The 17316-nt window shown below is 46.0% G+C and overlaps 1 protein-coding gene across 2 annotated transcripts in view; it reads right to left on the bottom strand.

Annotated features, from left to right (window-relative positions):
* KSR2 (kinase suppressor of ras 2) overlaps positions 1–17316 on the bottom strand; it is a 517853-nt gene that overhangs the window by 17166 nt on the left and 483371 nt on the right. For both annotated transcript variants that reach the window (XM_064379757.1, XM_064379758.1), the window contains exons 15-16: positions 7075–7171; positions 5885–6018 (exon numbers count right to left, since the gene is read on the bottom strand). In XM_064379757.1, coding sequence (XP_064235827.1) covers positions 5885–6018; positions 7075–7171 — 231 coding nt within the window. The remainder of the gene's footprint in view (positions 1–5884; positions 6019–7074; positions 7172–17316) is intronic.

Below are 17316 nucleotides of genomic sequence, written 5' to 3'. Positions count from 1 at the left end.
AAGTGTCCATTATCGATAGACTGAATAAAGAAAAGTGGCACATGTACACCATGGAATACTACACAGTCATAAAAACTGATGAGTTCATGTCCTTCATAGGGACATGGATGAATCTGGAAACCATCATTCTTAGCAAACTGATACAAGAACAGAAAAGCAAACACCGTATGTTATCATTCATAGGCAGGTGTTGAACAATTAGAACATGTGGACACAGGGAAGGGAGCATCACACACTGCAGTCAGTAGTGGGGGCTAGGGGAGGGACAGCGGGGGGTAGGGAGGGTGGGGAGGGATAATGAGGGGAGAAATACCAGATATAAGAGATAGGGGGATGAATGCAGCAAACTACCTTGCTATGTATGTACCTATGCAACAATCTTGCATGATCTGCACATGTACCCGAGAACCTAAATTACAATTTAAATAAAAAGCCATAAAAAAAAAGAAAACATTTGTTCATGTCCTCCTCCAAATCAACTTGCAGATCATACCTTTAGAAACATTGGGTGGAGGAAAGATCCCTGAATGAGGCTCCAAGAATTTGTGGCTCAGGGTTCCAGTGCTGCAGTGACATTCACTAGCTGGGTAGGGGTTGGATGTGTCCCATACATGCAGTTCTTTAAGATCTCTTTCATTCTCCCTCCACCCTACACATGAAGGTAGCATCCATTTGAATATATTCAACTTTTTGTAGAACCCAAAATAGGGACTGTAGGAAAGGAAGCAAAGCTGGGTCACTGCTGCAATCACAGCTCTTAATTGTATTTGGATGGTGGCTTACCACAGGTATCCCACTTGGGACACTAGCCACCCATCCACCTCCTGCATTCCCAGGCTAGAGGCAGATGGCCGTGCATGCAACAGAAAGCAATGTGGCCAGGCAGACATCATTAAATTTGTTCTAATTTAGGATTTCTCAACCTTGGCACTGTTGACATTTGGGTCCAGGCATTCTTTGTTGTTTTGGGTGGGGGTGTCCTGGGCATTTAGCAGCATCCTTGGTCTCTACTCACTAGATGCCATTAGCACCCACTCTTCCCCCCATCATGACAACTAAAAACGTCTTCAGACATCATCAAATGTCCCCTGGAGGGGAAAAATCGCCCTGGTTGAGAATCGTTGTTCTAATTTATACAAAATAAGGAAATGGTCCAAATTTCAGTGTTTCAGCATTAATAACACATGACTTGCTCCTACATTCTACACAAAAGACATGATACAACACGTCCTGTGCTGGAAACTACTATCAAACTCACTAGCAAACTCTTGAGTCTGCAGAGTTGAATGAGCTCTTGTTTCTAGAATCAGGGATACCCACAGAGGTTGAAGGCTCTATCTGTTGCTTACTAGCTATGGAACCTTGAGCAGACCCAAATTTCTATTTTCCCATCTATAAAATGGGCACATTAATTTGTACTTCACAGAGCTGTTGCAAGGATTAAAATGAGACGCTGCATGGCACAGGACTGTGTCAGCTGCCAGAGCCACACAATCACTGGACGTAATTATTACGTGTGTGTGTGTGTGTGTGTGTGTGTGTGTATGTGTATGTATCTTGAGGACTCAGAAGTGCAATTGAGACTAGAGCCCACAGTAGAAATGTCCTCCATGAAGGTTTTTGGCATAGGCCAGCCAACATTCTCCTGCAATGGCTGGGCCATTGAGGGTTGGTTGGGTTGGGGTGCTTCCGCCAAAGGAAAGCTTCTCTGCTCCCATCTCTTTGCAAACACCCCTGCCACCTCTTCCTGACTCACGGGGTCAGCAGATGACTGCCATTTTGGGGCCAGGGCAGGAGGTGGAATGGTGGCCATGCAAGAGCCATCAGCCTGGGGTGGGTGTGGTGGGGGCCGGGAGCCAGGCCTGGCACTGACACCCTGGGGTGCCCCGTTCCCATGGCAGTGGGCCCACTGGTGACAAACCCAAATCATCTTCATTGTGGTTATTATGATTAATAACAGGCTTTGGGAGGCTGGCATGACAGCACTGGTATCTAAAACGATACTTCTCTTGACGACGGCGGAACAGCTGTATGCTGGGGTCTGTCTGTATGTGCAAAACACATGTCACTGGGCTGCCCATCCCTGCCTCAGGCTGGGGTGGGGGGTCTCCCTCTGCTGGGCACCAAGGGCTATCTATACCCCAAGCTCTAACTGAGGGGAGGAGAGGAAGGCAGGTAGCTCCTGCTGAGTGCCTACTTGTTGCCAGATTGTCCATCCCGCTTAGTCCTCATAAGCCCACAATCTGACGGCTCTCATCCTGTTCTGTGGATAAGGAAACAGAGGCTCAAAACATTTAGGTAACCTGTCTAAAGGGACAGAGCTGAGATCTGTTTGAGAACAAGTCTTTAAAACCCCAGAGACTAGGCACCTCACCCTAATTCTACAAGAATTTCTGGAGAGAACTATTAAAAAGTAAAGCCCAGCTGGGCATGGTGGCACCTCTGTGAGCCCAGCACCTTGGGAGGCTGAGGTGGGAGGATCGCTTGAGCCTGGGAGGTTGAGGCTGCAGTGAGCCATGATTGCACTGCTGCATTCCAGCCTGGGTGACAGAGCAAGAGATCCTGTCTCAAAGGAAAAAAAAGGGCAAAACCCTAAACTAAGCTTGTCATTTCTATCCCATTTAATCATTAAAACAGCCTTATGAGGTAGGTGCTATTAGTGCCTGCCCCAACTCCCATTTTACAGATGAGGAAACTGAGGCTCAGGGAGCCAGGTGTGTGTTAAATACAAACAAGTTTCTGGAATCTAACTCAAGGTTTTATAGACTGAATTGTGTATCCCCCAAATTTATTATGTTGAACCCCCTAACTTGATTGTATTTAGAGGTAAAGCCTACAGGGAGGTGATTAAGGTTAAGTAAGGTCATAAGTCTGGGGCCCTAATCCAATAAGGTTGGTGTCCTTATAAGAAGATGAAAGACATCAGAGGCCTCTCTCTTTCAGGGTGCAGAGAAGAGGTCATATGAAGACACAGCAAGAAGGTGGCTGTCTACAAGCCAGGAAAAGAGCCCTCACTAGAAGCTAAATTTGCCAGCACCTTGATCTTGGACTTTCAGCCTCCAGAACTGTGAGAAAATAAATGTCTGTTGTTTAAGCCCCTGTGTCTGGTATTGTGTTACAGCAGCCCAGGCTGACGAATACATGCACTCCCTAAATATTTATTGACTGGCTGAGTGAGTAATGAAAGAGGGAACTTCCAGACCTATCTCCTGAGAGTTGACCTCCCCTGCTTCCTGCAATGCCCAAAACCTGGCCAGCTCCCTTCTGTCTCCACTTCTATAATTCAGCCCCCAGGCTGTGTATCAGGGCCATAGATGCCCCTTGTTCAAGGGGTGTCTTCTGGTTTCTGGTTGCTGCACTGGGGGCTCTAGGCTGCAATGGGCAGTTACTGGAGATACCTTTTCATAAACATGAGGGAGTAAACTGACCTGGACCACTGCAGGGGACCTTGTGGATCCCCAGAACTACACTGGAGGTATTCATAAATACTGAGGCAAATCTATTACCTGGGAATGGTTCCGGGATTCACGGGGCACCCCAGAGTTCCACCTCCCTGTCATGGTTTGCAACATGCTTGCTTTGGTGGAACTCAGTTGCTACATAAGAAGTTTGGTTATCCTGAGACCACCATGGTGTGAGGAAGCCCAATAGTCATGCAGAGAGGCTGCATGAAGAGGAAAAAGCAGGGGGATGAGAGAACCCCATCAGCCCCCCAGATGTTTCAGCCAGCCCAGTCCAGCTGTGTGAATGAGGAAGCCTTCAGTTGTCTCCAACTTCAGCCCCCATCTGATTGCACCTCAGGACAGACAAACTGAGCACAAGAGCTCAGCTGAGCCCAGTCAACCCACAGAACCATGAGGGATAACAATAACATTTTAAGCCACTAAGTTTTGAGGTGACTCATTGCACAATAATATGTAACTGGAACAACGATAAAAGCACAAGAAGTCATTGATGGCTACTTGTGGGTAGCTGGGAAATGTGAACTTCTTGCTGGGAGATGTTGCTGAGGGCATTCCCTGGGTTTGTGTTGAAATCCTGGCTGGAGCAGGGGTAGGAGGGGCTGCCGTCTGGACAAGGAGGCCAGAAGTCACCTTGTCCTTGACTTGGTTAAACTAACTTCCTGGTTGACACTGGGTCTCCACGAATGAGCTAAAGGAAGGGATGCTCAAGGCACTCCATTCCATTTCTTTTTCTTCCTCTTCTCCTTGTGGCTTCAGAAAACTGAGTCTACAGGAAGAAAATCAGAGGTCCTGTATCCCTTTCCTCTGCCTTGGGGAGAAGCCACTCGTGAGGAGACAGGGAGAGGTCTAGACATGCCACCAGGAGGGAAGAATGTCTGCTTTTTATAAAAGAGCCCAGAAACAAGTTAGAGAAAACTCTTTTTGTGCCTCCCTTTGTCTTGATGCAAATACTTGGGTTCACAGTGAAGTCACCCATCATTGCTTCCTTGCAGTTCCCCCGGGACACTGGGAAACTGGGAAGGGCATGAGTTCCCTGCCAGTGAACCAGGAACTTAACTGCTGCTGGGGAGTCAGAGGGAAGAAGGGATTGTACACAACCTTGCCCTCCTGGGCTTCTTGGGTTCCAACTTGAGGAACTCTCTCCAAGCATCTATTGATATATTTATACATTTACTCCCTACTTACTGCCTTATCTTAGGGACTATAGAGAGTTTTACAGACTATGGTTAATCTTTCTTGGGTGGCGTAAAATTGGAAAAAGAAACTTAAGCTTCGGTTTGGTGCTCATCACACAGAAACAGCTATGTGAAATTTTGTCAAATTTCAAATGGTACAACTTATAATAGATTCAAGATATTGTACAGCACAAATAAGATTCACTTTGTAGGGGTCCCTGGGGCATTCTTGAAAAAAAAAAAAAGCAGTGGTTCTCAAAAGCAGCTGAAACTGAAGTAAAATTAGAGAAATCGCCGGCTTTCTGGAAAGATACACCATTCATTATAAAATGCAGGATTAGAAAAAAACATGCAGTGGTTTAAAATGAGAGTGAGCGAGAAGAGAGAGTGAGAAGAGAGAGAGAGAGAGCACACAGTCCATATTAAAAGTCACAAGGGTAGACTTTCTGAATTATGGGTTGTTTATTTGAGATCAAGCTATTTTTCCCATGGCCATCTCAATGCAGCTTGCTCTAGGGTGAGCAGTGGCTGAGAGTTAATTACTTAACCACGGTTAATGATTCTCCTGGGTGATACTGGGAGGTATATGCAAATTAATACTAATTACAACAACTCGGCAGCAGCTACCCTTTGTGGAGCTTTTGAGGTGCATCGGGCACCGTGTGGCTGCTTGACGCGTGTTGTCATTTTATCCTCACAAGAACTGACTGAGGAAGGCATCATCACATCTACCACTTTTCTTGCAGACAAGGAAACTAAAGTTCAGAGAAGTTGTTCGGCTTGATGAACGTTGCACTTAATAAGTGGCAGAACTGTGTCAGGCCATGGGTGCCTCTGACGTTAACCCCCTTGCTGTTAACTGCACTCTTACTGTACTAAAATTAATGAATTCCTAAGAAAACTTTGAGCAAGGGCTCTCGGGTGATCTCATCTTCCAGGTGAATACTCAGGGTTAGAGGAGAGCCCTCCAGTTAAATTCAAGGGTAGCGACTTTGAAAGATCTGGGGATGCTCTGTGTCCAATCACACACACTCAAAGACAAGACAGGTGAGCAAGGTCCTGGCCTCACCAGAGGGAAATGGAGCATGGCCTTGGCATCCTGCATCAGTAGAGCAGCCGACCCACTCAGCTCAGCAACCTCAGGCCCAACCCTGAGTCTAGGTCACTGAAGCCATTTGTACTAACTTCCTACCTCCTGATCATCATCTCTCAGGAAGCTCTCTGTGCTCTCCCACCACCTCTCACCTGCCAGCCTGCAGCACTCCAGAAATGCTGAAGAGTCCAAAGTCTGTGATGACTACTTTGCCATTGTCGTAGAAGACGTTCTTTGACTTCAGGTCCTTGTGCAGGATTCCCTTGGCGTGGAGGTAACCCATGCCCTGTAAGAAACAAGGAAATAGGGAGTTGCCAGAGAAAAACCTAAGCGCTCACCGCCACCCTGGCTTGAGTTCACATTCCTTGTCCTGAAGATTTGGCTCCCTAATGACACCACACTCAACAGTGGCAGGGCCTGGGGTCTGACTGTGGGTCCCGGAGGTGATGTCGGGGAAGTCATGGCAAGTGGGAACAGGCAGGGCCCCCAAGACACAAATCCATCGCCACTTGCAGACCACAGAAAGGCCATCCCCAATTGCTCATCTGATTCCTGAAGAAGAAACAAAAGAAGTCCCCAAGGAAAGGAATTCAACCAACCATTTCCATCTACTTCCCCTTTAAAGACTAACTCTTCTGCAAGACTAGATAGTCAGACCACCTTAACCTACACCACTGCAGAAGGCACTGATTCCTAAAGAGATGTTTCATAACTGCTCATCAAGAACACAAAGAAGAGTCTATTGGAGGTCTAGTTCAAGGGCGAACATCTAGAATCATGGTGGTTTCTTTTTTTTTTTTTTTTTTTTTTTGCCTTTGTGAGCAGTCACATCTTTTATTTCTTCTTACAGCTCAGTCCTAACACTTCCAAATGAGAAATAAAAGCTTGAGTACAACTGACTAATAAGGCACCTGCCAGAAAACACAGGATGTTCTTGTTTGTTTTAATCCAAAATGACACCCAACAATTTGCTGTTTCCCTAGTAGCAGTGGAGAGAGATGGTTTGCACTTATGGGAATTCAAGGACTCAAAGGATGGTGGAGCCAACCAAAAGGACTGAACAACTTATATGCGACCCCCAGTCCTTGCGTAGGTCCAAGTATCATGGTGATGAGACACCAGATGGAAACCAAACATTGGTGGACACTTCCTAAAGATCGTATCTAGGCTGAATTCTTACACATGGCCTGGCATTTTTCAGGTCAAGTCTAATTTCTTTTTAGTCCAGACTGGCAGTCTGAAACCCAACCGTGAATCTTATGAGCCCGGGGTTGGGGGAGGCTTCTCTGGGGAAACTGGGTCCTTCTGAGATTTAGGTAAGAGGCCTTAGAGCTGACAGTACCTTCACAATTTCTTGAGCAATCTGCCTGGTTTTGTTGACATCTAAGACGATTTTGGCGTCCCTCACAACAGAATAGAGCGTCCGTCCCTTACAGAGGCTGAAAAGCAAAAGGACAAGATAAATTAATGGCAGTTGTTCAGAAGAGGGTGACCCACAACAGTTACTACAAGTGACAAATGACTGAGTAGACACGTGGACACACCACTATTGTGCTTATGAGATAATAAGTCTGGGACTGGACTTTAGATCTGGTTCTGGGATGCAGATCTGGGAGGAAGTTCCTGCAGATTCTTTAGAAACTTGGCCAACATGGCTGACAGATAAGGACATCCGCAGAACCTAGCCTAGTTCAGAAACAGGTTTGCCACATCCAGTCCATCCCAGAGGCTCACAGGTGGAAAGCGGCACATAAATCAACAACTTCTGGGTCCTCAGACACCACTCAGACAGCATTCTGTTGGCCATTCATGCCAGCTGCATGCACTTGCCAGGAGTCGGTGTGTGAGGACAGTGATGAAAGACCAGCAAAGTGGGGGCTGATGCGTATTAAGTATCATCAGCAAACGATGCAGTCAATTGTTTGGATGGGGATGTGTAAACACCAATAATACCACCCCCAAACAAGACGCCTGTCTAGGTAAAGAGCTTTTCAGACTATTTTCAGCCTCATTGAGTTCATTTCGAGGACCAGTAGTTTAAGATGAATGACAGGATGAAAAACGACATTATGCAGTGAAAGTAACACCTTCTCATTTAGTCGCCTGTACGCTCATCCGTCCTGTTCCTCCGCATTGAGCCCAATTCCCAGCACGCACAGCGCAGGCATCCACAAGCGCTGTCACTGAATGAATGAATTTTAAACTCATCACAGCACTCACAGCCCCTAGCACTGTGACTGCCTCAGAGTATCCAACGTGGGCCAAAAGAAGAATGTCAGTATGAAAATTTTCCATCTACATCAAAATCACAGTTTGAATTTTTATCTTTTAACCTACGATGCTATTGCTAAAATACTCCTAGCATTATGCTCATTCATTTGGTATTTACTGAGCCTTTGTTGTGTACTGAGCTTTACTGAGATTGTATTTCCTGTGGTTAAAGCAAGAACGCTGCTATCAGAGGGATGTCAGTTAGAATCCCAGTCCTGCTCCTTACTTACTATATGTCTTGAGGTGGGTTACCTTACCTTTTTAGGCCTCAGTTTCCTCATCAATCAAAGGAAATTAATACTTCTTAATCTTGTAGCTGAAAATGAGGACTGAATGAGATAAAGAGTTGGATACAGGCCTTGGCACCCAGTGGGAAATATAGCACAGTGGTTAGGAGCATGGGGGTCTAGAGTAGGACTAAGGGGTTAAGATCCTGATCTGTCATTTAGTGGTTGTGTGATCTTGGGAAAGTGCATTAACCTCTCTGAACCTCAGTTTTATTATCTGCAAAATGGGGCCAACAGCTCCTGCTTTTCTGAGTTGTCAGGAGAATCACATGAAACCAGGCACGTAAAGGCGTAGGCACCTCTCTATGCCTAGTACATTTCTTCATGGTAAATTTCCATGAGATCACTGGCTACTATGAGTTTGTAAGTGATCAATAAAATGGTGAACAGATACACATACACTTGTGCAAGTATATAAGTGATATATCTATACACATATCACAACTGTCTGTCCACCCATCCATATGCTCATCTAAAACGCCACTGATAACCACCCATGATCTTCGACTAACATTTTTTTCTTCATCTGCTTAAGGTGAGAGTCCCTGAGTAGCTGACTCACAGGGCGGCTGATTCGCCTGTCCGAGGAGGTCACCCAGCCAGCTGGCAGGAGGCAGCTGAGTCAGGGCTGACCCCGCATCCCCCAGGTTGCTGTCCCAGGCAGGGCGTTTGCTGTGGCTGCTGGAGCAGAGGTGGAGGAAAGGTGGGCAGAGCAGCCAATTACTCCATGTTGACATTTCAATATTTGAGACTGTGGGCGGATTCCCTCCCCTGGATACTTTGTTCCTGAACAGCCACCTACACTTATCACAGGCCAGAGCCCAGTAGATACCCTCCCCACTGCAGACCGCAGAGCACATCACTGCCAACAGGCTCCAAGACTCTCTGGAGTCTCCCGCTCAGGGTAACCACAGGAAAGTCTCAAGCTTCAGATTTCCACCCCTTGTCTTCGTTCCCCCCTTACATCCTCTTTCCCTTCAGCAGCTGCTGAAGTCTTTGCTTCTCTCACTCCCGTATGACCTCAGGAGCTTCTGGAGAAACTACTGCCCAAGTTTGGCACAGCTACTAAAGTGAAATATACATACAAATAACCCTGATATGGTCTGGCTGTGTCCCCACCCAAATCTCACCTTGAATTGTAATAATCCCCACATATCAAGAGCGGGGCCAGGTGGAGACAACTGAATCATGGGGGCAGTTTCCCCCATACTGTTCTCCTGGTAGTGAATAGGTCTCATGACCGATGAGACTGAGATCTGATGGTTTTATAAAAGAGAGTTCTGGCCAGGTGCAGTGGCTCACACCTGTAATCTGAGCACTTTGGGAGGCCGAGGCAGGCAGATCACCTGAGATCAGGAGTTTGAGACCAGCCTGACCAACATGGTGAAACCCCGTCTTTACTAAAAATACAAAATTAGCCAGGTGTGGTGGTGCATGCCTGTAATCCCAGCTACCTGGGAGGCTGAGACAGGAGAATCACTTGAACCTGGGAGGTGGAGGTTGTGGTGAGCTGAGATCATGCCACTGCACTCCAGCCTGGGCAATAAGCATGAAACTGTCTTAAAAAATAAAAATAAAATAAAAATAAATAAAAAATAAAGGAGGGTTCCCCTTTACAAGTTCTCTTGCCTGCTGCCATGCAAGATGTGCCTTTCTTTCTCCTTTGCTTTCCATAATAATTGTGATGCCTCCCCAGCCATGTGGAACTGTGAGTCCATAAAACCTCTTTTTTTAATAAATTACCCAGACTCTGGCAGGTATTTATTAGCAGCGTGAAAACGGACTAATACAAACTCATAACCAGTGATTCTTCCTCTAAGTTAGTACCCAATAGACATGAATTCTTATATTCACCCCTACATACGCACTAGAATGTTAACAGCAACCTATCCATTGAAATCCCAACCTAGAATCAACCTGCAATGGATTGAATGTTTGTGTCCCAAAATCCATATGTTGAAATCCTAATCCCAATGTGATGGTATTAGGAGGTGGGGCTTTGGAAGATAATTAAGTCATTTTGGCGGAGCCTCATGAATAGGATTAGTGCTCTTTTAAAACAGACTCCAGCCAGTTCTCTCACTCTTCCTCTGCCTTATAAGGATACAAGGAGAAGTCAACAGTCTGGAAGACGGCCCTCCCCAGAAGCTGCCCATGCTAGCACTGGATTTGGACTTTTCAGCCTTTGGAACTGGGAGAAATAAATTTCTGTTGTTTCTTTTTTCTTTGATTTTTTGTTTGAGACAGAATCTCACTGTGTCACCCAGGCTGGAGTGGAATGGCGCAGTCTTGGCTCACTGTAACCTCTGCCTCCTGGGTTCAAGTGATGCTCCTGCCTCAGCCTCCCCAGTAGCTGGGATTACAGGCACAATTTTTGTTGTTTCTAAGTCACCCAGTCTGCAGTACTTTGTCACGGTAGTCCAAACCAAGACGCAACCCAAATGTTCGTCAACAGAAAAGTGGATATAATATGATATATACATGTAACAAAATATGTTCATGCTGTGCTATATAAAAATAACCAAACTACTGCTAAGTGCAAAAAACATGGATAAAGCTCATCAACATAATGTCGAGTGAAGGAAACCTGACACCCAAGACTACTCCATTTATATAAAGTGCATAAGCAGACGAAACTGACCTACGTGCTGGAAGTCAGCACTGTGATGGCCTTGAGTGTGTGTGTGTGGTGGGCGGGGCTGCTGGAAGGAGATTAGGGTGCTGGGGGAAAGCAGTATTCTGTGTTTTGATTTGGGCACTGGTTACATACCTAGTGGAAACTCACTGGGCTGTCCTTTTATGATCTGGATACTTCTGCAGGTATGTTATTCTTCCAAAAAATGTTTTTAAAAAGTCACAGCCTGGGCAACATGGCAAGACCCCAATTCTACAAAGGATACACAAAAAAACTAGTTGTGTGTAGTAGCCTGTAGTCCCAGCTATTTAGGGGACTGAGGAGGGAGGATCTCTTGAGTTCAGGAGTGAACTCCTGAACAGTGAGTGAAGATTGCACCACCACACTCTAGCCTGGGTGACAGAGTGAGACCCTGTCTCAAAAAAAAAAAAAAGTCATCAGGAAAAGATTTAACAATTAATATATGGTGTTGAAATATGTAAAAAACATAAAGCAGCATTGATACCTGAAATATCCTTTCCTAAAGTCTTTACACAGTGAAGAGTATTTGCAGATGGGCAATGTCTACAGAGGAATCTCGGTCTCCAGGCCTGGCTGTGCCCATCCGGGTATTTATCAGGAGCTAAGCTGGAGACAAGTTCAAGATGAAAGCTGAGCTCTAAAGATAAGCAGGTATCAGGCAGGTGTCCAGGATGACAGCTAGGATGGTCCCGGCAAGGCAGTCCAAGTGTCCACAGCAACTGCTCCCAGCTCAGAATTCCTCATGACTAATAATGGTGGCCTAAAAGTCACTAGCAGTGTGAGATGTGGGAAAAGGAATGGAGAAGAGGATGAAGGTTTACTGAGCATGTGCTTGAAACCTATATCACTTCCATGACTCCTTTGAGCAATGCCGCAACCCCTATATATAATAGCAACCCCTATTGTATCTATTTTATGGGTGAGGATACGGACACCCAGAGGACCAGCTCATGGATGCACAGCCTTGATGGGAACCCATTCTCGAACTTCTTCCTATCTTCTCCTCCACTGTATGGGTACCCAGTTATCAGACATGACTCTTTAGCCATTAAGTAGGTATCACAGCCGAGGGAAGAGAAGAGCACAAACTGAGCCCAAATTCTGACATCAGCATTTACTACTTGCTGGGTGAACTTCAGAAGTGACTTCAACCTCAGTTTCCATGTCTGTGAAATGGGGACAGCAGCAACAATGCAGGCTGACATGTCCTGGGCACATTCTATGTGCCAGGCACTAGCCTAAGCATAAGAGCCTTACAAAGTGGGTATTCTTGCTGTCTCTCATTGATTCCCAAGATGCACATCTCTTGTCCTGCAACCACTGACAGATCATAGTTTCATTGGCACTCTATTTCTTTCTTTGTAGCACATAAATGGTGAATATTCTTTCCTTTGAGATGGGGTCTCACTATGTTGTCCAGGTTGGTCTCAAACCCTAGGGCTGAAGTGATCTTCCCGCCTCGGTCTCCCAAAGTGCTGAGATTACAGGCATGAGCCACTGCACCCAGCCTAAATGGAGAATGATCTAATTGAAGGTATCTTCAATGATTTAATGAAGCATGATATCAATCTCATTTTATAGATGACAAAATAGAGGCTCAGAGATTAAGTAGAGCTGGGATGATTTTAATTTAACACGTAAAAATGGTACATATTTATTGTGTACCACGTTTTGATATACGTATATATGTGGAATGGCTAAACCAAGCTATTTAACATATGCATTATCTCACTTTTTTGTGGTAAGAACACTTAAAATCTACTCTCTCAGCAATTTTCAAGTATATAACATATTGTTATTGACTACAATCACCAAAATGATCAATAGACCTCTTGAACTTATTCCTCCTGTCTAAATGAAATTCTGTGTCCTTTGATCAATGTCTCCCCACTCTCCACACTCCCCAGCCTCTGGTAACCACCATCCTACTTTATTTCTATGACTGTGACTTTTTAGATTCCACATATAAGTAAGATCATGTGGTATTTGTCTTTTTATGCCTGACTTATTTCACTTAGCATGATGTCCTCCAGGTTCATTCATGTTGTCACACATGATAGGATTTCCTTCTTTTTAAAGGCAGAATAATATTCTGTTGCATTTCTATGTCACATTTTCTTGACCCATTCATCTGCTGGTGGACTCGGGTTGATTCCATATCTTGGCTATTGTGAAGAGTGCTACAATGAACCAGGGAGCACAGATCTCTCTTTTTGACATGCTGACTTCAATTCCTTTGGATAAATACCCAATCGTGGAATTACAGGAACTGGGTTTTGAATGCAGGCCACCTGGGTCTGGAGGTTAACCCATCTTTTGCTTCTTAACAACTTCCTCTGAGTCTCTGGCATGTCATAAGTCCTCAGAAAGTGGTAGCTGTAATGTCACTACCCCCATCGCCTATGGCAACGAAGATTAACGAGGCCTGCTGGTAGTACAGTCCATCTGGAGGTCAGCAGAAAATGTTTCAGTGGCTCAATAGTGTATTTCACACCTCTCTAGCTTCTAGGGCAGTAGGTGCACGTGCGTGCACACTCTCACACGTACCTCTCAGTATCTCTCTTTACCAAAAATCATCTTTTTCCAAGAAGAGAGGCAAGGCCTGAGAATTCCCCATCTTATCTGCAGGCTACCCCACCTCTCCCAGCCTGGCCTCAGGTGGTTCCTGCAAAGCTGCCCTTTGAGCCCCTATCTCAGGTGAAACAGAGAGCCTTTGGCTAAGATGGCACTGTGGGTACAAGATGAAACCAGCCTAAAAGGGGCTTGTCAGAAACAATGAGATAAAACCATCTAGAAGGTTTTTCTCTGAGGGCAGCTGTCCAGACTGCCTCGTTCTGCCAAACACCTGTGACAGCTATGTCCTTTTCCTTCTCCACACTCCTCACCACCAAGCCCAGGTACCTGGGCCAGGAGTGAATAGTGGGGAGCAGGGGCTTTTTCTGGGAACAGCCACCTCTGAGGACTGATATCCTGGCTCCTAGCCCAGCTCTGTCATCCCAAACCCCCATGGCCTTGGGACACACTGCATCTCATGGGGGCACAGTCTCTGCCTCTGTAACCAGGAGTGTGGTGAACTGAATAATGACCTCCAAAGATGTCCACATTCTAATCCCTGAAACTGGTGAATATTTACCCTACATGGCAAAAGGGACTTTGCAGATGTGATTGAGTCATACTCTTGAGAGAGAGAGATTATCCTGGATTAGCAGGGCGGGCCTGATGAATATAATCACAAGGGTCTTCAAAAGCAAAGACTGAGACAAAAGCAAGAGGCAGAGGGAGATTTGGCAGAAGAGGAAGCTGGACAGATGTGATGGGAGAAGGACTCAACCCATCATCACTGACTCTGAAGATAGAGGAAGGGGCTACAAACCAAGGAATGCAGGCAGCCTCAAAAAAGCTGGAAAAGGCAAGAAAATGGATTATCCCCTAGAACCTCTAGAAGGAGCACAGCTCTGTTAACATCCTGATTTTAGCTCCATGAGACCCACTTTGAACTTCTGACCTTCAGAACCATGTTCTTGTTGTTTGTTGTTTCAAGCCACTAAGACAGAAGGGCACTGAGTGCTGCCTTGTGAGCAGGTGTGAGGTTGAGATGAAATCACACAAGTGCTTTGTCCAGTGTCCAGCTACAGCGTCTATTCCTTCAACAGCTGCTATTATCACTAATAATATTACCATGAATATTATTGCTGATAATATTCTTCTTCCTGAATGATGACAACTGTTCCTCACTGTCTCTCTGGCTTTCCAAATTCATTCTCCATATGGTACTATGAGCAATTGCTTCAAAATGCAAAGTTGACCGGGCCACTCCACTGCTACAAGGACTCCCCAGCGCCCTCTAGAAAGAGACCTGAGTCTCCCAGTGCCTGGAGGTGTCATGTAGTCTGGCTCCTACAGATCGTTTTCCCTTTTCTCGTATGACTCTTCCTGTCATTCACGGAGTTCCAATCACAGCAGCCTGCCTCCAGGCCTTTGCCTCTGTCGTTCCCTCAGCCTGCAATGCTTTTCCCACTTGCCTCAAAAGCCTCCCCTGGCCTCTCTGAGTAGGTCATTTCCCCCAGTAGATTCCTGAAGCACTGTGGACTCCCCATTTGCAACAGCTGTGGTGGTTGTAATTGGACGGGTGTTGCCTGGAGTCTGTGATAATGAACTGCCTCCCCCTCCAGACTAAGCCCTAAGAGGGCAGTGATAGGTTTGGCTGTGTCCCCACCCAAATCTCAACCTGAATTGTATCTCCCAGAATTCCCATGTGTTGTGGGAGGGACCTAGGGAGAGGTAATTGAATCATGGGGGTGAGTCTTTCCCGTGCTATTCTCGTCATAGTGAATAGGTCTTACGGAATCTGATGGGTTTAGCAGGGGTTTCTGCTTTTGCTTCTTCCTCATTTTCTCTTGCTGCTGTCATGTAAGAAGTGCCTTTCACTTCCCACCATGATTCTAAGGCCTCCCCAGCCATGGGGAACTGTAAGTCCAATTAAACCTCTTTTTCTTCCCAGTCTCAGGTATGTCTTTGTCAGCAGCGTGAAAATACAGGCAGGACTGGGTTTATCTGGTTAATGTTACAAGTGCTGAATGAATGAATGAATGAATGCAGTGCTACAGGCTGCTTCCCACAGCCAGACTTCCCCTTCCAGTATTCCAGGGAGTGAGAGCCCCACCATGGTGTGACAACCGACAAAACAAAATAGCTTCTTTAGGGGTCTGAGCCTTCACTTTTCTTTGCTTATCTGTTCATGAACTTGGGTTTGGAGCTCTGAGGGGAGTCTAGTTGAGAGTAACAAATGGTCCATTTAGGATGGGGGTTATTGGGCTTGCAGGCATCCTTGGGCTTCAAAAGGAATGTCTGTATGCAGAGCACCTGGGGTCTCCTCTGCCACAATCCTCACTACTCTGTAATGTACCACACCTGGTCTACTTCCTGCACTTACAGCACCTGACTAGACCCCGTGGGTGTTTAAGCACTAGGCCAATGGTTAACAAACTTGAGCAGGCACTAGAATCTCCTGGGGAGCTTTGTTAAAACAAAGGTGGTCGGAGTTTCTGATTTGCATTTCCAACAAGTTTCCAGATGATGCTGATGCCGGGGGTCAAGGGAACCACTGCTCAAGCCCACTCTCATCATCCATTAAGTTCAAAATCCACTTTGTGGGTGCCAGAATGGGCATGGCACAGTGCTCTAGATGCAGGAGATACTGTATGCATGACAGACCTAGTCCTTAACCCCACAAGCTGAAGGTCCAGTGAAGAAGGAAGACAATAAACAAGCAAATAGATGTGACTTCAGAGAGGTAGGAGTGCTATAAAGTGAATACAGAGACTTACTGGATAGAGAATAGATGGAGCTGGGAGCATCTTTAGCCAGAGTGCCCAGGGAAAGCCACTCTGGGGAGGTAATCTTTATTCTGAGAGCTGAATGAAGGAAAAAGCCAGCCATGTGGAAATCTGGGGAGAGAATTCCAAGCTGGCGGGAACAGCCAGTGCAAAGGCCCTGAGTAGGACAACGTGTGGCATGCTTGAGTAACACAGCAAAGGCCATCTGGCTGGGATCCAAAGAGTGTCTCCCAGTGGCTGCTCTCTACAAGTATTTACCTTCCAAATAACAGACATAGATAGCTGGGTGCAAATAGTCCCTGGCTCTGTCTGTCTTGAGCTTCCAAGGCAGTTGGTTTCAAAGTCAGCTGTTATTTTAAAAAACACTCAAGCTGTCAGAGGGATTTACAACACCTCTGCTGCTCACTCCCTTTTAAGCATTCTCCCCTTCTCAAAACTCAAATCCCACTTAATTGTCCCATGCTCTTTCCCCCTCCCTTGAGCAAATAAATCACATTCCAAGTGACAGGTCGCACACTCCATCAAATTCTAGCCTCCGGCAATCTCTACTTTCCAAGTTGCTCATGAATCTAACACTCAAGATATTAAACCTTGGGACTCTGGGGCTTTATAATAAAAAATGCCAGGTTAGCGTCCTGTAAAAATGGGACATGCCAGAAAGCAAGTGAGAAATGCCAGCTGTCTGCCACCTGCTTAACTCAACGTGTGTCCAGGAAATGAAGAGTTATAGAGTTCCATTAAGTAAGGGGCTGGCTGGGGAAGGCTCACATCCTAGTGAGACAAGAAAGATGACAGTGGCCCTCCAGGCCTCAGGATATGCAAAGACAGAGCCTAGCTGCCCATGAGGGCACTGAGCTTTTGCTAATGCACGCCTCCCTGCCCTCCTCCATCCTCTGATATTGCTGCAAAGCTCAGAGAAGTGGGGAGGGGAAAAGGAAGCGTAGACTCTGCTTCTGTCTTGCTGAATTCTTCTCCCCAGAGCTGAATCTGATTTTGTGAAGTCAAGAGGTCAGAGGCTGACAGCTCTGGGCTCT

Source organism: Aotus nancymaae, unplaced genomic scaffold, assembly GCF_030222135.1.
Source record: "Aotus nancymaae isolate 86718 unplaced genomic scaffold, 86718_ANA_hifiasm-v0.15.2.pri h1tg000021l, whole genome shotgun sequence".
Classification (NCBI taxonomy): Eukaryota; Metazoa; Chordata; class Mammalia; order Primates; family Aotidae; genus Aotus; species Aotus nancymaae.
This window is presented reverse-complemented; position numbering and strand designations above follow the sequence as displayed.